The 14,697-nt window shown below is 36.6% G+C and overlaps 1 protein-coding gene across 1 annotated transcript in view; it reads left to right on the top strand.

Moving 5' to 3' along the window:
- Positions 1 to 1,074: 1,074 nt before the first annotated feature.
- The window catches only part of LOC134677000 (probable nuclear hormone receptor HR3), a 203,031-nt gene continuing 189,408 nt past the window's right edge, over positions 1,075 to 14,697 (top strand). Inside the window, exon 1 of the mRNA XM_063535386.1 lies at positions 1,075 to 1,333. Within this exon, the coding sequence (XP_063391456.1) occupies positions 1,315 to 1,333 (19 nt within the window). The 5' untranslated portion in view covers positions 1,075 to 1,314. The remainder of the gene's footprint in view (positions 1,334 to 14,697) is intronic.

Raw genomic sequence — 14,697 nt, 5'->3', positions numbered from 1 at the left:
ATTCGTCACTGACTGTCATCTCGGTCGAACTGAAGTTGCGAATCGAACAGTTTGTAAGAACCGCCTACAATCGAATAGTTTACGTTGGGTCATAACTGAGCTGACAGAATACTTCCATGTATATCAGTTCGCTGCTCCTTGGGCCCATTTCACCCTCTCAGTAAATATCTACCCTATCACCTTTTCTTAATACCAAAATCGCGTAATCTGACAGCTGGACTTACTCGAGTTTGAAGTTAGGCGATTCAATTACCCTTACAAATCGTCGGGTCACAAACAAAAGTCACTAAGTACTATCAAAAAATCAAAGTAACAATGCACTTTATTACACTTGTAGCACGGTTTATTGTCCAATAATTTCAACGGTGTTAGTTAGTGACTTTTGCTTGTCACTCGGCGAAATGCTACTCTAGTTCTGAAAATCGTGGGAACCAGAATATGGTAATGCTATTCCATTCCCTGAAAAGTTAACAATGTCAAACCAAAATTCGGCTACAGCTAACTCAAAAAAAAAAAAATTTTTTGTCAAAAAAAATATTTTTATTACTTCAAGCTTTACTTTTTTTTTTCACAGGCCACTAATACTGGTCGAGACAAAACTAACAACCCCAAACACAATAAAATTAGGCTGCGTTGTTTTATAACAGAGTCCCTGTGGCCACTTCCTGTCTCTATCATTAGATATGACGCATGCAGATTGGCGTTGAAATTTTGATGATCTTGCACTTTAAGGTGAGAACGATCAGCTTTTCGAGCATTTCTATTCGGTAGGTACCTTTCTTATTTATATATTGCATTGTCACCCGACTAATATTATGTATGGAAATTTTCAGCTTCCTTGTAAACCGTGTAGTGGATCAAATTTAACTTGCAAGATTTGATTACAGTCTGACAGACAACAGGACAGGGACGGCTAAATAAAAGCTAGTAATCATATAATTTTTCGTTCTGTCGAAATTTAAGATAGCGCCATCTATCCAACCGGTCGTACAGAACAACACTTAACCCCACTACTTGGATGTGGTTAGTAACATCTGAAGGTCTCCTATGTCCCACTTCGGCCTCAAACCCGGGACCTCACGCCTTCATCAATAACCGGCCGCACCGTTACCAACACGAAAAAAATACAGTTATCCGCGCGCTTACCGGCGAAAAAACACTACCGTTGGCTACATCACTACTGCTGCACGTCTGTGTTGGCGCGAAAAGTGTTGTGTCTACTCTATGGTGTCATGGCGGAGTTCGGATAATTTGTGAACGGATTGTGTTTGTAACTTTTTTTAAATTGGTTATAGTGTTGTGACAGGATACAAAATGCCGAGCACGATTAGAGGTGAGTTTTATCGATTTTTTTTAAGTTTGGAAAGTTTCATACTAAGTTTTTTTAAAGGAAACTGGATATAAAGTTTTTCGTCTATTTTTATATTGATTTAATGTCGTATAATATATGTTTTGATATATTTCACGTAGTCTCGTTCGATTAGAGGAAAATTATTTTGATATTTTTTGAGTTTATTAACTTATAATAGGTGCAAAGTTTGATTCAATATTTAATGGGAACTTATTTTAAAGTTTTCCGACTAGTTTATTATAAGAATTAATATTAATTTAACTGTCATAAATTAAATATACTGGTAAATTTAGCGTTATTTAACACGAATAAACGAATCATAATGTCAAGTTGCGACAAAAAATTTTCTAATATGAAATCAATATGAATATGACTGATATCTTGTTAAGTATTTTATATAATAATGCATGTAATTATAAATATAATTAATAGTATGCACGTTAATGTAGTGATGAAGTTTGTTATTGATTTAAACTTAGGTAGAGTAAGGTCAATGACCTTGCTCTATAAATGAAAAACGTGATAATTTATTAATGTATTTAAACTTTATTGCGCTTTTACACAAAAAGAGTACAAATGGCGGACTTAACGCCTTGAGGTATTCCGTTCCTGTTAACCATTGGGATAATTATACATTAAGCTTACATGAAGCATGAAAGTCTTTAAATTAAATTAATATTTTAGCTTTTTCATCCATATAATATTAATATTAACGCAATTGGAATTAAGACAAGAAATCTCGTTAACCAAAATGTTAATTGATATTTAAGATAAGATACTTAAAAGCTTAACTTGATTAAGTTAGCTTAATAAGCTCGTGTGAGTACGTAATTGCCTTGTATAAATTGTAGTGATGTACCGACTATTGATTTGGCCGACTAGCCGACTAGCCGACTAATCGGCGCTGAACGGCCGATTAGTCGGCCGACTAGTCGGCTAGTCGGCCAGATCATTATTAGTTTCGTATAAGTTTAGTCATTTAGTAATTTATTCAATATTGCATTGTCATGTACATAATTAGGTGTTACAAATTAAAAGGCCAGTTCATGACACCCTGTAAGGGCACACAATAGTAGGTACATACTTATTTACAGTTTTATATGATTTAAACAAGTCTATATGGTGATATAGTTCAGGTGAAAAACAATAGTTTTGCTCCTTTGGTTGCGCTATTCATCATATTCGCTCTACAGGTTCAAAGACCTATTACAAGAATCCTCGTTCAATTTCTGTCTTTCTTTTATTTGCGATCCTGAGCAGACTGTCAATACAGGTTGTAGGAGGTATTTCCAAGGCTCTATTTCCCGTACGTAGTCGCCAGTTAAGAACCTATCCCCAGTGGTCAGCGTCTTTACGAACAACGTGCCCTAACTCTCTAAATTTTGCAATAACATGAACAGTTCCCCATGTCTCCACTCCACCATTAAAAAAAAAACTGAATAATAATAAAATCATTTAACTATCGAACTTGGCCATGAAATTACACGAGAATCAGTTGAGATCGACCTGGGGGCCGATTTTTGAATTTCGATCGCTCGATTTCGTCACTCGAAAATGCAATTTTTGAAATACGAGCGATCGACATTTGGAATCTAGTGGTCTTGGCCACTCGATTTCAATTCTATTAGTAGAATTTAAACGCCTAGTAGTGGAGATATCATTTAACGACATACACCAAATCGAGTGGTCAAATTTATTAAAATTTTTCTTTCACTAATAAAGTGCCGACTAATCGGCCGTTTTTGCCGACTAGTCGCCGACTAATCGCCGACTACAAATGTGGCCGGATAGTCGGCTTTCCCGACTAGTCGGCGACTAGTCGGTACATCCCTAATAAATTGATTTAGTTATTTAAACTTTATTTCACAGTAAACATTGTACAAAAGGCGAACTTAATGCCAGAAGGCATTCTCTACCAGTTAAGCAAACAGAATAAATTTGCATTAAGCTCGTGGGACATCTCAAATTGCAGGTGTCCATAGGCTAAGATTACCACTTCCAGTAAGGCGTGTCCCGTACGACTGTATGCCACATTTGTTATAAAAAATGCTGAAATCTTATTAGATATTTATGGTTTGGGACACATATGGGAGTCAAGGTCGCTCCAGATTCGGGTCACTACGCTTTATTTTAACACATTCACTGCCAAGAACACGTATGTGTATTCATTTTGTGCTGGAAACGGGGCGCCCGGCACCGAAAGTGTTAATAGGGTCAGTCAAATAAGCAGTATGAAACGTCAAAATTGTTACCATGAGATAGTATGAACGCTTTCTGTGATGTCAAAATTAATCCAGCTTCTTTTAATGAGTTTTTAAACCAAGATAAATCTGCAAAGGTTTTGATAGCATACGCAGTGCAAGTGTTATTTAATACGTCACAATTTCGTAGAAATTTGACATTTTAAATAAGTAGCACTTGCTCTGCGAGTGCTATAAAAATCGATGCAGACTACCTCTAAAATGCAGCTGATCTGATGATGCAGTCGGAAGATAGCCAAAGGAATTCCACGATGGCAACAAGTTTTTGGCAAAAAAAATATTTTTGGTACAAGCTTTTATCGCTGATTGTACTTTTCTTACGACAGACAACTAATACTCAGCGAGATAGTTCTAAAACCCCCTAACATAATTAGGTTGCGTTGTTTCATCACAGACTTCTTATGGCCACCTCCTGTCTCCATCATCAGATCAGCTCGATGGTACCATAATATTGCATTGTCATCCGATTTATTCATCCATCCATAAATTTAAAAAAAAAATCTGCAAAATTTCAGCTCAATCGGAAACCGGGAAGTGGATCAAACTTGCAAGATTTGATTACAGACAGACAACGGTCAGGTGAAACTAAATAAAAGCTTGTAAAATACAAACACATCGTGTTTAGGCTCATTAGAAAGGTCCAAGAAGTTCTTGAAAGACATGCAAATAACAGGAAGTACACTCAGCAAATAAAATGTGTGTCACAAAAACTAAAAATATTTTGACAGGATCTTGTAGATTTTTTTAGAAGCGCTGGTGGCCTAGCGGTAAGAGCGTGCGACTTTCAATCCGGAGGTCGCGGGTTCAGTTCAGACCCCGGCTCGTAACAATGAGTTTTTCGGAACTTATATACGAAATATCATTTGATATTTGCCAGTCGCTTTTCGGTGAAGGAAAACATCGTGAGAAAACCGGACTAATCCCAATAAGGCCTAGTTTCCCCTCTGGGTTGGAAGGTCAGATGGCAGTCGCTTTCGTAAAAACTAGTGCCTACGTCAAATCATGGGATTCGTTGTCAAGCGGACCCCAGGCTCCCATGAGCCGTGGCAAAATGCCGGGATAACGCCAGGAAGAAGGAGGATCTTGTAGATATTTTTCAGTGCATTTTCGTAAGTTTGATTTCATGATCACTATGTAACCATTTTAGTTATCTATAGGAGACTACCCTATTTTGATTACCTCATTCATTATGACATTATGATTCTTTCGATTCTCTTAATTATGTAACTAATTACATGACATGTCATTTATATTTGGGTTTCCTAAATGTTATCATATAAGATAGCTTATCAGATTTTACATGCCAAATCACAACTCGGTTATATGCTTTTTGAATTTCTTAAACACACAATTTAAAATAACATGGATACAAGTAAAAAAAAATACAAACAAATACAGTAAAAATTTAGAGAAAAACTTTTTAGGGTATTGATAATAAGCGCAGGTTGATAAGTAAGTAGGTAAATAGTCTTTATTTACTTATTACCTATACCTATGCCTATTGCTACATTGTAATTCAAAGATGTAGCAATAGGCGGTCTTATCGCTGAAAGCCATCTCTTCCAGACAACCTTAGGATAGCAGGATATATAAAAAAAAGTTTTCGAAACAGGAAAAAGACATAAGGAGAACATGTAAGTTTATTTCTTCGTAATACCGCAAGTATCCATGCTAAATACACTTACATGTAGAACTTAAACTTGTTAAATTGTGCAATAGTACAATTTAACAAGTTACAATTTAATAATATAATAAATCGGAAGCTGCTAAATATAGCAGCTTCCGATTTATTATATTATTCATAAGAAATTGTATATAGATTTATTTTATAGAAGTATCATTTTTCATACACGTGTGGTAGACTGTATATAAATGTAATGAATTCTAGAATATGTTTCGCATATTTTACGGTCACAATGACCGATGGAAAACTCCCAAAATTGCAAAATTTTCCACATAAAAATATCTGGAACCTGCCCATTTGGAACAAAATTTAATTAAATAAGTAATTCAATTGTTCTGCGATTGAATACTCTTGACACTTCATAGGGCTCAATAATATAAGAAAAAAAACCGGACAAATGCGAGTCGGACTCGCCCACCGAGGGTTCCGTACTTTTTTAGTATATGTGGTCATAGCGGCAACAGAGATACATCATCTACATCATCTGTGAAGATTTCAACTGTCTAGCTATCACGGTTCATTCTGAGATACAGACAGACGGACAGAGAGACGGACAGACGGACAGTGGAGGTTTAGTAATAGGGTCCCGTATTTACCCTTTGGAATACGGAAAAATGATCATCATCTTTTTGTATTTTTTTCTTATAGGGACTTACATAATTATTGAAACTTTAAAGGCATCGTTGCTTGAGCCACGTATTTTTTTATCTGTTCCGTCAAAAAATACAAATGCAAATTATTTATTGTCAGAAAGTGAGTAATGGAAATCATGTTTATGTTACCTAAAGTGCGTCACAATCTGTCAGTATTTGGCGTACAATACAGTATGTGTCTGACCATGGGGCTTTAAATCCAGGGCTTGATTTTACTCGCTAAACCGAGCTACTTTTACTATGGGACCAAACCGAAAATCGGGGAATTTTTTTTGGCTTTTCCATAGAAAACGTCGACATCTGACCAGCCAAAATGTATGAAAAAGTAAAAAAAATTTTCGGGATTTCGGAGTTGGTGCCATAATAAAAGTAGCTCAGTTTAGCGAGTAGAATCGAGCCCTAGATTTAAAGCCCCATGGTCAGAAACACCCTGTATATTGTTGCTAAGGGCCAATCGCACCATTCCACTGACCCGCGGTTAACCTGTTAAACCTGGAGTTACCATGGTTATCAGTACAATTCGATACTAGGTTAACGGTTTAACCGCTTAACCTCGGGTCAGTGGGATGGAGCAAGTGGCGCTAAAGGGTTAAATTACAAAAAAATGTATAAACAAGTCTTGTCTGAGCAACCATAATGAGCTAATTAATTAGTGGAAACTGTTTTGGCTTATGTAATATTTAATAGTAATTATCTATATGTGTTATTTTTCGCTGTTTGTTTCCCATTATCAATAAAAAAAAATGCTATCCTATACTCATAAGGGACATCTGCAAATAAAAGTAGTCTTTTGAACCTATGACGCTAAGTTTCAATCTCGAAATGTCAATGACCTCTGAAACATAAAGGTAAACAAAGCAAATATCATGTTGCAGAAATGCCTGGTCTCGTGCGTCATACGTGACAATTGCTAACATTACCTATTTCAAATAATTATTATACCGGGTGTGGCCTGTAATACGAGCAAAAAATTTAACTGTAGACTGTACTCCTCATATTGACCAACATTTGTTTAGCGACTTTTAAAAATTACTTGTGGTTTGATTTTTAATACACTTTAAAGTTTATTCTAAGACGCAATATATTGCGAATTTTGTTATGTTTAAGGCGTGACAAGCAACGTCAATCACAATGATATGGCGTAGCGATGGCGTCCATTGAAGTTAGCATTTATTTTGTATGAAAAATAGGGACTCTAAATACTTCATAATTTTTAAAGGTTGTTGAACAAAAGTGTCGCAGTTTGAGGAGTACAATCTATGTTTTAATTATTTGCTCGTGTTACAGGCCACACCCGGTATTATGTTGTAATTCAGTTTTGATAGGGAAGCAAAATCAAACGCCTAGAAGGTTATTATCACTTCATCTAGGAAGGAAGGAAGGAAAGTAAACTTAGATGATCTAATATAAAATAAAGCCGGCCAAGAGCGAGTCGGACTCGCACACGAAGGGTTCCGTACCATTATGCAAAAAACTGCAAAAAAATCACGTTTGCTGTATGGGAGCCCCACTTAAATATTTATTTTATTCTGTTTTTAGTATTTGTTGTTATAGCGGCAAAAGAAATACAATACATTATCTGTAAAAAATTCAACTGTTTAGCTATGACGGTTCATGAGATACAGCCTGGTGATAGCAAGACAGATAGACGGCTAGAGTCTTAGTAATAGGGTCCCGTTCGTGACTTTCGGGTACGGAATTCTAGTAAAAATCCTAAATTATATTATGTGATAATTGTGATTATTTGAACATAAGAGAAAAAATTTCTCGAGGGACGACAATATGAGGTTCTTCGAAAAAAGGAAAGTACGGAAAACGTGTTTTTTAACTGTCAAACGATTACATATTTGACAGCTGTCAAAAGGCGAATCATCAGGTTCAGGGATCTCTTACGCTGGCTGCGATGATGCGCGCGCAGCGACAATGAGGGCCTACCGCGAACCACGACCTGTTGCCTCTCTATCGCACTTGTAAATTCGTACATAAGTGTGACATGGAGGCAACACGACGCACGTGGTTCGCGGTAGGCCCCTGTACCGTTACCGCGGTCCCTTTCGTCGTGACGTAAGCAACGGTACTTGCTGCGCTAACGCACTGCACGTATGACACTTATCGATGAAAACTCTGCGCTGATGCAGAGGGCCAACCGCGAAAATCCAAATGTTACTCGTATCTGCCTGCACACTATTCTCTATCGCCAAAGACATATGTAACTTCGTATAAGATGAATAAAGCCTAAGAAAAAAACTTGCCTCGGAAATTAAGAAAAAGTAGTTCTCGGATAGATGGCGCACACACCTTTAGCCTATTCTCGGCTAGATGGCGTGACGACACCGTTTCATATTTAACAATTTTAACACATAGATATCAGTGAATGAACATGGGTCAAAATGATATAAAAATAATAAAATCATTTATCCATAATTCCATATACATTAATTTTTATGATGAATTTATACGTGTTTATTTGAGTTATAGTCGTGTGTCCATAGATGGCAGTAAATTTACAGTGACTACAACGTTTACTATGACAGGACCCCTCTATACTATCTATTCTTTTTGCTATCGCTTTTGCTTATTAGGGCGATAGGGAGGTAACGTTTTTCAAGTGCCTATTACGCCAAGAAGTTGGTGTTTGATATTTATGATAATTCTACAGGTTGTGCTATCATGTCGCTAACGGTCTCATAATACAGTAACTAATAATGTTAAAACATATACCAAATAAATGCATACAATTGAGTACTCTCCTGACTCTCCTCTACTTAAAGTAAATTATTTTACACTGTGCACGAAATAATACACCAGATAATTATTAGAAAAACATATATAGCAAATATTTTTAACCACTTTTTTTACTTACTTAATAAATCGGATTTAATTATACAAGCAAGGTAGGTGAGTTGACCGTGACGTCACTATACACGTATTAGCAAATCGTTTTGACGGTTCTAAAAAAGAAGTTGATTTGACTAATAGGGCAGTAGCCAATGGGGTTGGCCGGTCGAAGTTTTTAGCAGATGGCGCCATCATAGCTTGCCCTGTCAATAGTGTCAATCCCATAGTCTAATAAAACATGGTCTCCTCTTCCCAGAGTGACACAAGCCTACGTCACAATAACATGGCCGCTATATATAGCGCTATCGCATATTATCATATAGCGCTGTCGCATGATGACGTAGGCTTGTGTCAGTCAGGTGACCTAGAAAAGACGGGAAGAGAGTACCAGGCGGAGTATATTATTATACCATGTGTCAATCCCTAGAATTGTGTCAAATTTTAGTTTTTTTCATACCCTGGGCCTTGGATGCCCTTTAAGCCAAATCAAAAAAGCGGCCAAGTGCGAGTCGGACTCGCCCGATGAAGGGTTCCGTAACAGCAAGTAACATAATAAAATTGCGGTTTACGGTTTATGACGTATTAAAAAAAACTACTTACCAAATCTTGTTCAAACCAATTTTCGGTGGAAGTTTGCATGGTAATGTACATCGTATATTTTTTTTAGTTTTATCATACTCTTATTTTAGAAGTTACAGGGGGGGGGGACACACATTTTACCACTTTGGAAGTGTCTCTCGCGCAAACTATTCAGTTTAGAAGAAAATGATATTAGAAACCTCAATATCATTTTTGAAGACCTATCCATAGATACCCCACACGTACGGGTTTGATAAAAAAAAATTTTTGAGTTTCAGTTCTATGTATGGGGAACCCTATAAATTTTTTGTTTTTTTTCTAGTTTTGTATGAAAATCTTAATGCGGTTCACAGAAATTCATCTACTTACCAAGTTTCAACAGTATAGTGCTTATAGTTTCGGAACAAAGTGGCTGTGACATACGGACGGACAGACAGACAGACAGACAGACAGACAGACAGACATACAGACAGACAGACATGACGAATCTATAAGGGTTCCGTTTTTTGCCATTTGGCTACGGAACCCTAAAAAGGGGCAAGCTATGATGGTGCCATCTATGCAAACCTTTGACAGTTGCCAACCCAATGGGGTTGGCAACCGTCTTACAATGGTAAACGATAGTGAAAAACCGTCGCAGTGTGTCCCATCCCTCGGATGACGTCGCTAACGGTCTCACCCACATACAGTAACTGCGCGCGCCGTTACGTGGTCGCGATCCGACCAAGATGGCGGCGTTCCCGCGCTTTTTGCTTTTTACCGTGAGATGAGACTACGGCTGTACCATACATTACATACATACCATAATGTATTTTAGACTTCGGTGTCGCGAAGTCTCGAAAACAAGGTCGCAATTTATAATTAAAATGAAAAAAAAATTGCAGAGGGTGGGCAGCGCCGATTTTTTTTATTTTAAGGGAATTTTTCTTCCTCGCGTTATACCGGTATTTTGCCACGACTCATGGGAGCCTGGGGTCCGCTTGACAACTAATCCCATGATTTGACGTAGGCACAAGTTTTTACGAAAGCGACTGCCATCTGACCTTCTAACTCAGACGGGAAACTAGGCCTTATTAGGATTAGTCCGGTTTCCTCACGATGTTTTCCTACACCGAAAAGCGACTGGCAAATATCAAATGATAAGCTACTTGCGCCTAATAAGGCCCACTTTTAATTTAATTTTTGATTTTTTCATTTTTGATATGAACTTGCAATTTTGTCTATGGTACTAACCAAACATGGGCGAGAAATTTAAACTCATTTACACTTATAAAAGTATGAATTTTGAAATTGAGCAAGCTTTAAAACTGGGCCTTATTAGGTGCAAGTACCTTATTTCGTACATAAGTTCCGAAAAACTCATTGTTACGAGCCGGGGTCTGAACCCGCGACCTCCGGATTGAAAACCGCACGCTCTTACCGCTAGGCCACAGCGCTATCATAATAATTCATGTACCTATTTTAATAACTGGGAGAATTGCTCGGAAAACATAAACACTCAAAAATGCGCGTTTCCCAGAGATAAGACCAAGCTAGATCGATTTATCGCCCCCGAAAATCCGATATTTTATCGAAATCGTTAGAGCCATTTCCGAGATCCCCGAAATTGCTCGTTTAAAGGTAGACAGATATTATATTAGATGCAAGACGGAGAGTTTGTGTTCCACCGCTCATTTAATTTATCTGATCCGAGATTAATCCTCTCTTTCATAAAACTCAATACATCTCTGTCAATCTGTGTTTTGATAGAATCAAACTATTATCAAAGGCTTGTTAGATTTGACAGATGGTTATGACTGGGTAATGCAATTTTAAGGGGCTCATAGATTACCAGTTCACCGGACGATATTGGCCTGTCAGTTAAACGCAAAAGGTGATAGTTCCGAACAACTTTGAATGAGAAGACGCAGCAGGAATCCTCTACTCTACTGTAATTATATATCTGTCTCCTCCATATATTGATATATTGTTTATATTACGTCGAAATAAATCATGTACCTACTGACAGGAGTGACAGGCTGATATCGTCCGGCGAACTGGATTATAAACTGAATTAAAAATAATCGTTATTAACTTTTTCCTACATTGCATGCTTATTTAAAAGTACCGGAATAAACTCTTTCTCCAGTCGTATTATTATCTTTATCGCATTATAATTCCCAATTAAGCTAACAAATGTACATTCTAAAAAACGACATAACGCGTCTAGACATCTATCGTCAAATCTGACCAATGCATTTCGGACAAAGTTCAACGAACTGTTTTTTAAATTTTCTTGGATACGAATAATTTGTATTCTTGAAATTTTTTAACACGTGTTAAATCTTAAGTTCAACACGCAAATTGCATGTGGAGTAACTGATAACTAACTTTCTGTCAATGTTTTTGTACGATCAAGTGTAAAAATATGGGTGCACAAACCATCTTAAAAATATGTCCCATATACATATAGTTTATCAAAAGACTGTCTCATTTCAAACATAGACAGAGATAATAATAAGCTGCGTCTCCATTTTTCAAATCCCAACATTCATTAAATTATTAGTACTTCAAAAAAAAAGTAAGAAACAATATAGAACTTAGAAAACGAAAAATAAAAAAAAACATACTAGCTTTGTCTTACACTAGTACTAGCACCCAAAAGAAAAGGATGAGTATAGTTTTTTTGTTCTTATTTACTGACAATTTGGTTCGACCAGTTGGTCAATATATTTATATTGATTAATATTAGGTGAGGATCAAAAACCTCATTAAATATCAGTACAAGTTACAAACTATACTTAACCTATGTATATATTTTGTTTTTTATCATAAACTTTTGTACTTATTCCTACTAAAGTACATTAAAAGCATTCAAAACGCCTAAAGTATGACCAAGAAAAGTCTGCAGCAATTTTGATAGCCAACGCACTGCAAGTGTTATTTTAAAACTCTCAAACTTCTATGAAATTATGACGTATAAATAACACTTGCACTGCGTGGGCTATCAAAATCTCTGCAGACTTTTCTTGGCCTAACCGATCTACGACAAAACACAAAAAACCGGGCAAGTGCGAGTCGGACTCGCGCACGAAGGGTTCCGTACCATAATGCAAAAACAAACAAAAAAAAAGCAAAATAAAAAACGGTCACCCATCCAAGTACTGACCACTCCCGACGTTGCTTAACTTTGGTCAAAAAACACGTTTGTTGCATGGGAGCCCCATTTAAATCTTTATTTTATTCTGTTTTCAGTATTTGTTGTTATAGCGGCAACAGAAATACATCATCTGTAAAAATTTCAACTGTCTAGCTATCACGGTTCGTGAGATACAGCCTGGTGACAGACAGACGGACAGACGGACAGACGGACGGACGGACGGACGGACGGACAGCGAAGTCTTAGTAATAGGGTCCCGTTTTACCCTTTGGGTACGGAACCCTAAAAAAAGACCATAGACAAAAAGGAATGCTGCGTCTCCATTTTTTAAATCCCAACATTCATAGTACCACAGATTAGCCAATTCAAAAACCGAAACCAGTTATCGGTAACCAGTTGTTTATTAAAAGACGAAAGAGTTCGTCGACCGCACCGTTACTTGTCGTAATATTTGACCGCTGTATTGTATGTGGGAAAGTAAAATAATTTAATTTGCATTCACTTTGGGTGTGTCTTGAGATAAAAATTCAGAAAACGTTTGGAATGAAGTTACAGCTAGATTGCGAATTAGTTTAAGAATGTGTGGGCCATATTTTTATTTGTTTTATTTTCCTTAGAATTTTAACTCAAACTCAAAATATACTTTATACTTATACAACTTTATACTAGCAACAAGCTCTTAAGAATCGTAATTAATCTTAATCTAATTATCAGAGCAATTTATTGATGTTAATATTAAAACATTGTATAAAAAATATTAGTCTAGAATTTCTAGAACGTATAATTGAAAAACAAGTGCGAGTCGGATTCGCGTTCCAAGGGTTCCGTGCATTAAGTCTGACTCACGCTTGACTGCACATTTCTAATAGGTTTTCTAGTCATCTATAGGTAAAGAACTATTTTGTGTATTTTTTTTTTCAAAATTTTAGACGGTAGTTTCGGAAATAAATAATATCAGGAGGACTGTAAAACCCAAAATCAGGGTGGAACAAATAACTACGAAATCCCAATTTGGGACCAAAATATGTATGTCATTTTCCCTTGAGTTACGAGAATACCATACACTTTCGTAAGTCAGTGGAAGATAATTTTTTTTGACATACTACGAATTTGCGCTTTTTATTAACAGAATATTAGGAAGCTCTATCTATCCACCACGTATTATTGAAATCTGAAAGCAAAATCCACTACGGAATAAAAATAGGCCCAGTTACATTTCCTCTACGTATAGTTGGTCAAGCAAATCTTGTCAGTAGAAGAAAAGAAATCTTGTCAGCGGCAAATTTAAAAAACGTAGGCGCGAACAGTTATCGTCCCAAAGCAAATTTGAATTTCACGCCTTTTTCTACTGACAAGATTTGCTTGACCAGCTATATTAATATTTTATGCCCCTGCTTGTATGTATTAATATTTTTATGCCCCATTTAGTACTCACTTTTTGTATGAAAGTAATTTTTATGTAATGTACAGTCACTTGCAATAATATATATGTTACTCTCCGAAGGCCGCAAAAATATTAGACACGCTATTATGGCTCTACAAATATGATCGTCTCAGATATTTTTGCGGCCTTCGTAGTGTAGCATTTTATTGCAGGTGACTGTACCTACTAACACACTGGTTGCGTAAAACATCTGTTTCAAAATCTCTTTTTTTTCTTTTTTAAGGCATAATAAGGCCCAACCACAGATACTCGAAAACGATATTGCTAAAACAACTATTCCTGACAACGACCTTGGTTAACCAAAGTTCGTCGCGAAAAAAAAACAGTTCGACTTTTAAAATGTGCGCCACGCACCGGCGTAACAGTAAGAGTTGCATAACGGAGATTCGGGGGTCAACGAACTTAGTTCGGCTATTCGCCGTTAGCTGCCGTACGTGACTGCAGTTTTATACGCTAAGAAAATTTACAACACTTACATTTAAACGTCATTCCATAATAGACCTTGTTGTAACTGGATAGAGTGAAAAACTGAATGAAGTTTCATATGTAGTTATAGCGAATATTATTAGCACGGCAATTTTACGTCGTGGTTTTACTTTCAAGACGCCGCTACTCGCCGACAGATGGCGGTGTCAGTGACCTTTATTGAAGCGTAAAAGTTTTTTGATATTTTAAGTTTATCGACATTTTTGGGTTTTATCGACATTTTTGGGTAATGATATGAGATTGCAAATGTTTTTTATCACGT

Source organism: Cydia fagiglandana, chromosome 25, assembly GCF_963556715.1.
Source record: "Cydia fagiglandana chromosome 25, ilCydFagi1.1, whole genome shotgun sequence".
Lineage (NCBI taxonomy): Eukaryota > Metazoa > Arthropoda > Insecta > Lepidoptera > Tortricidae > Cydia > Cydia fagiglandana.
Note: the sequence above shows the minus strand (reverse complement) of the source record. Positions and strands in the feature narration are given on the sequence as shown.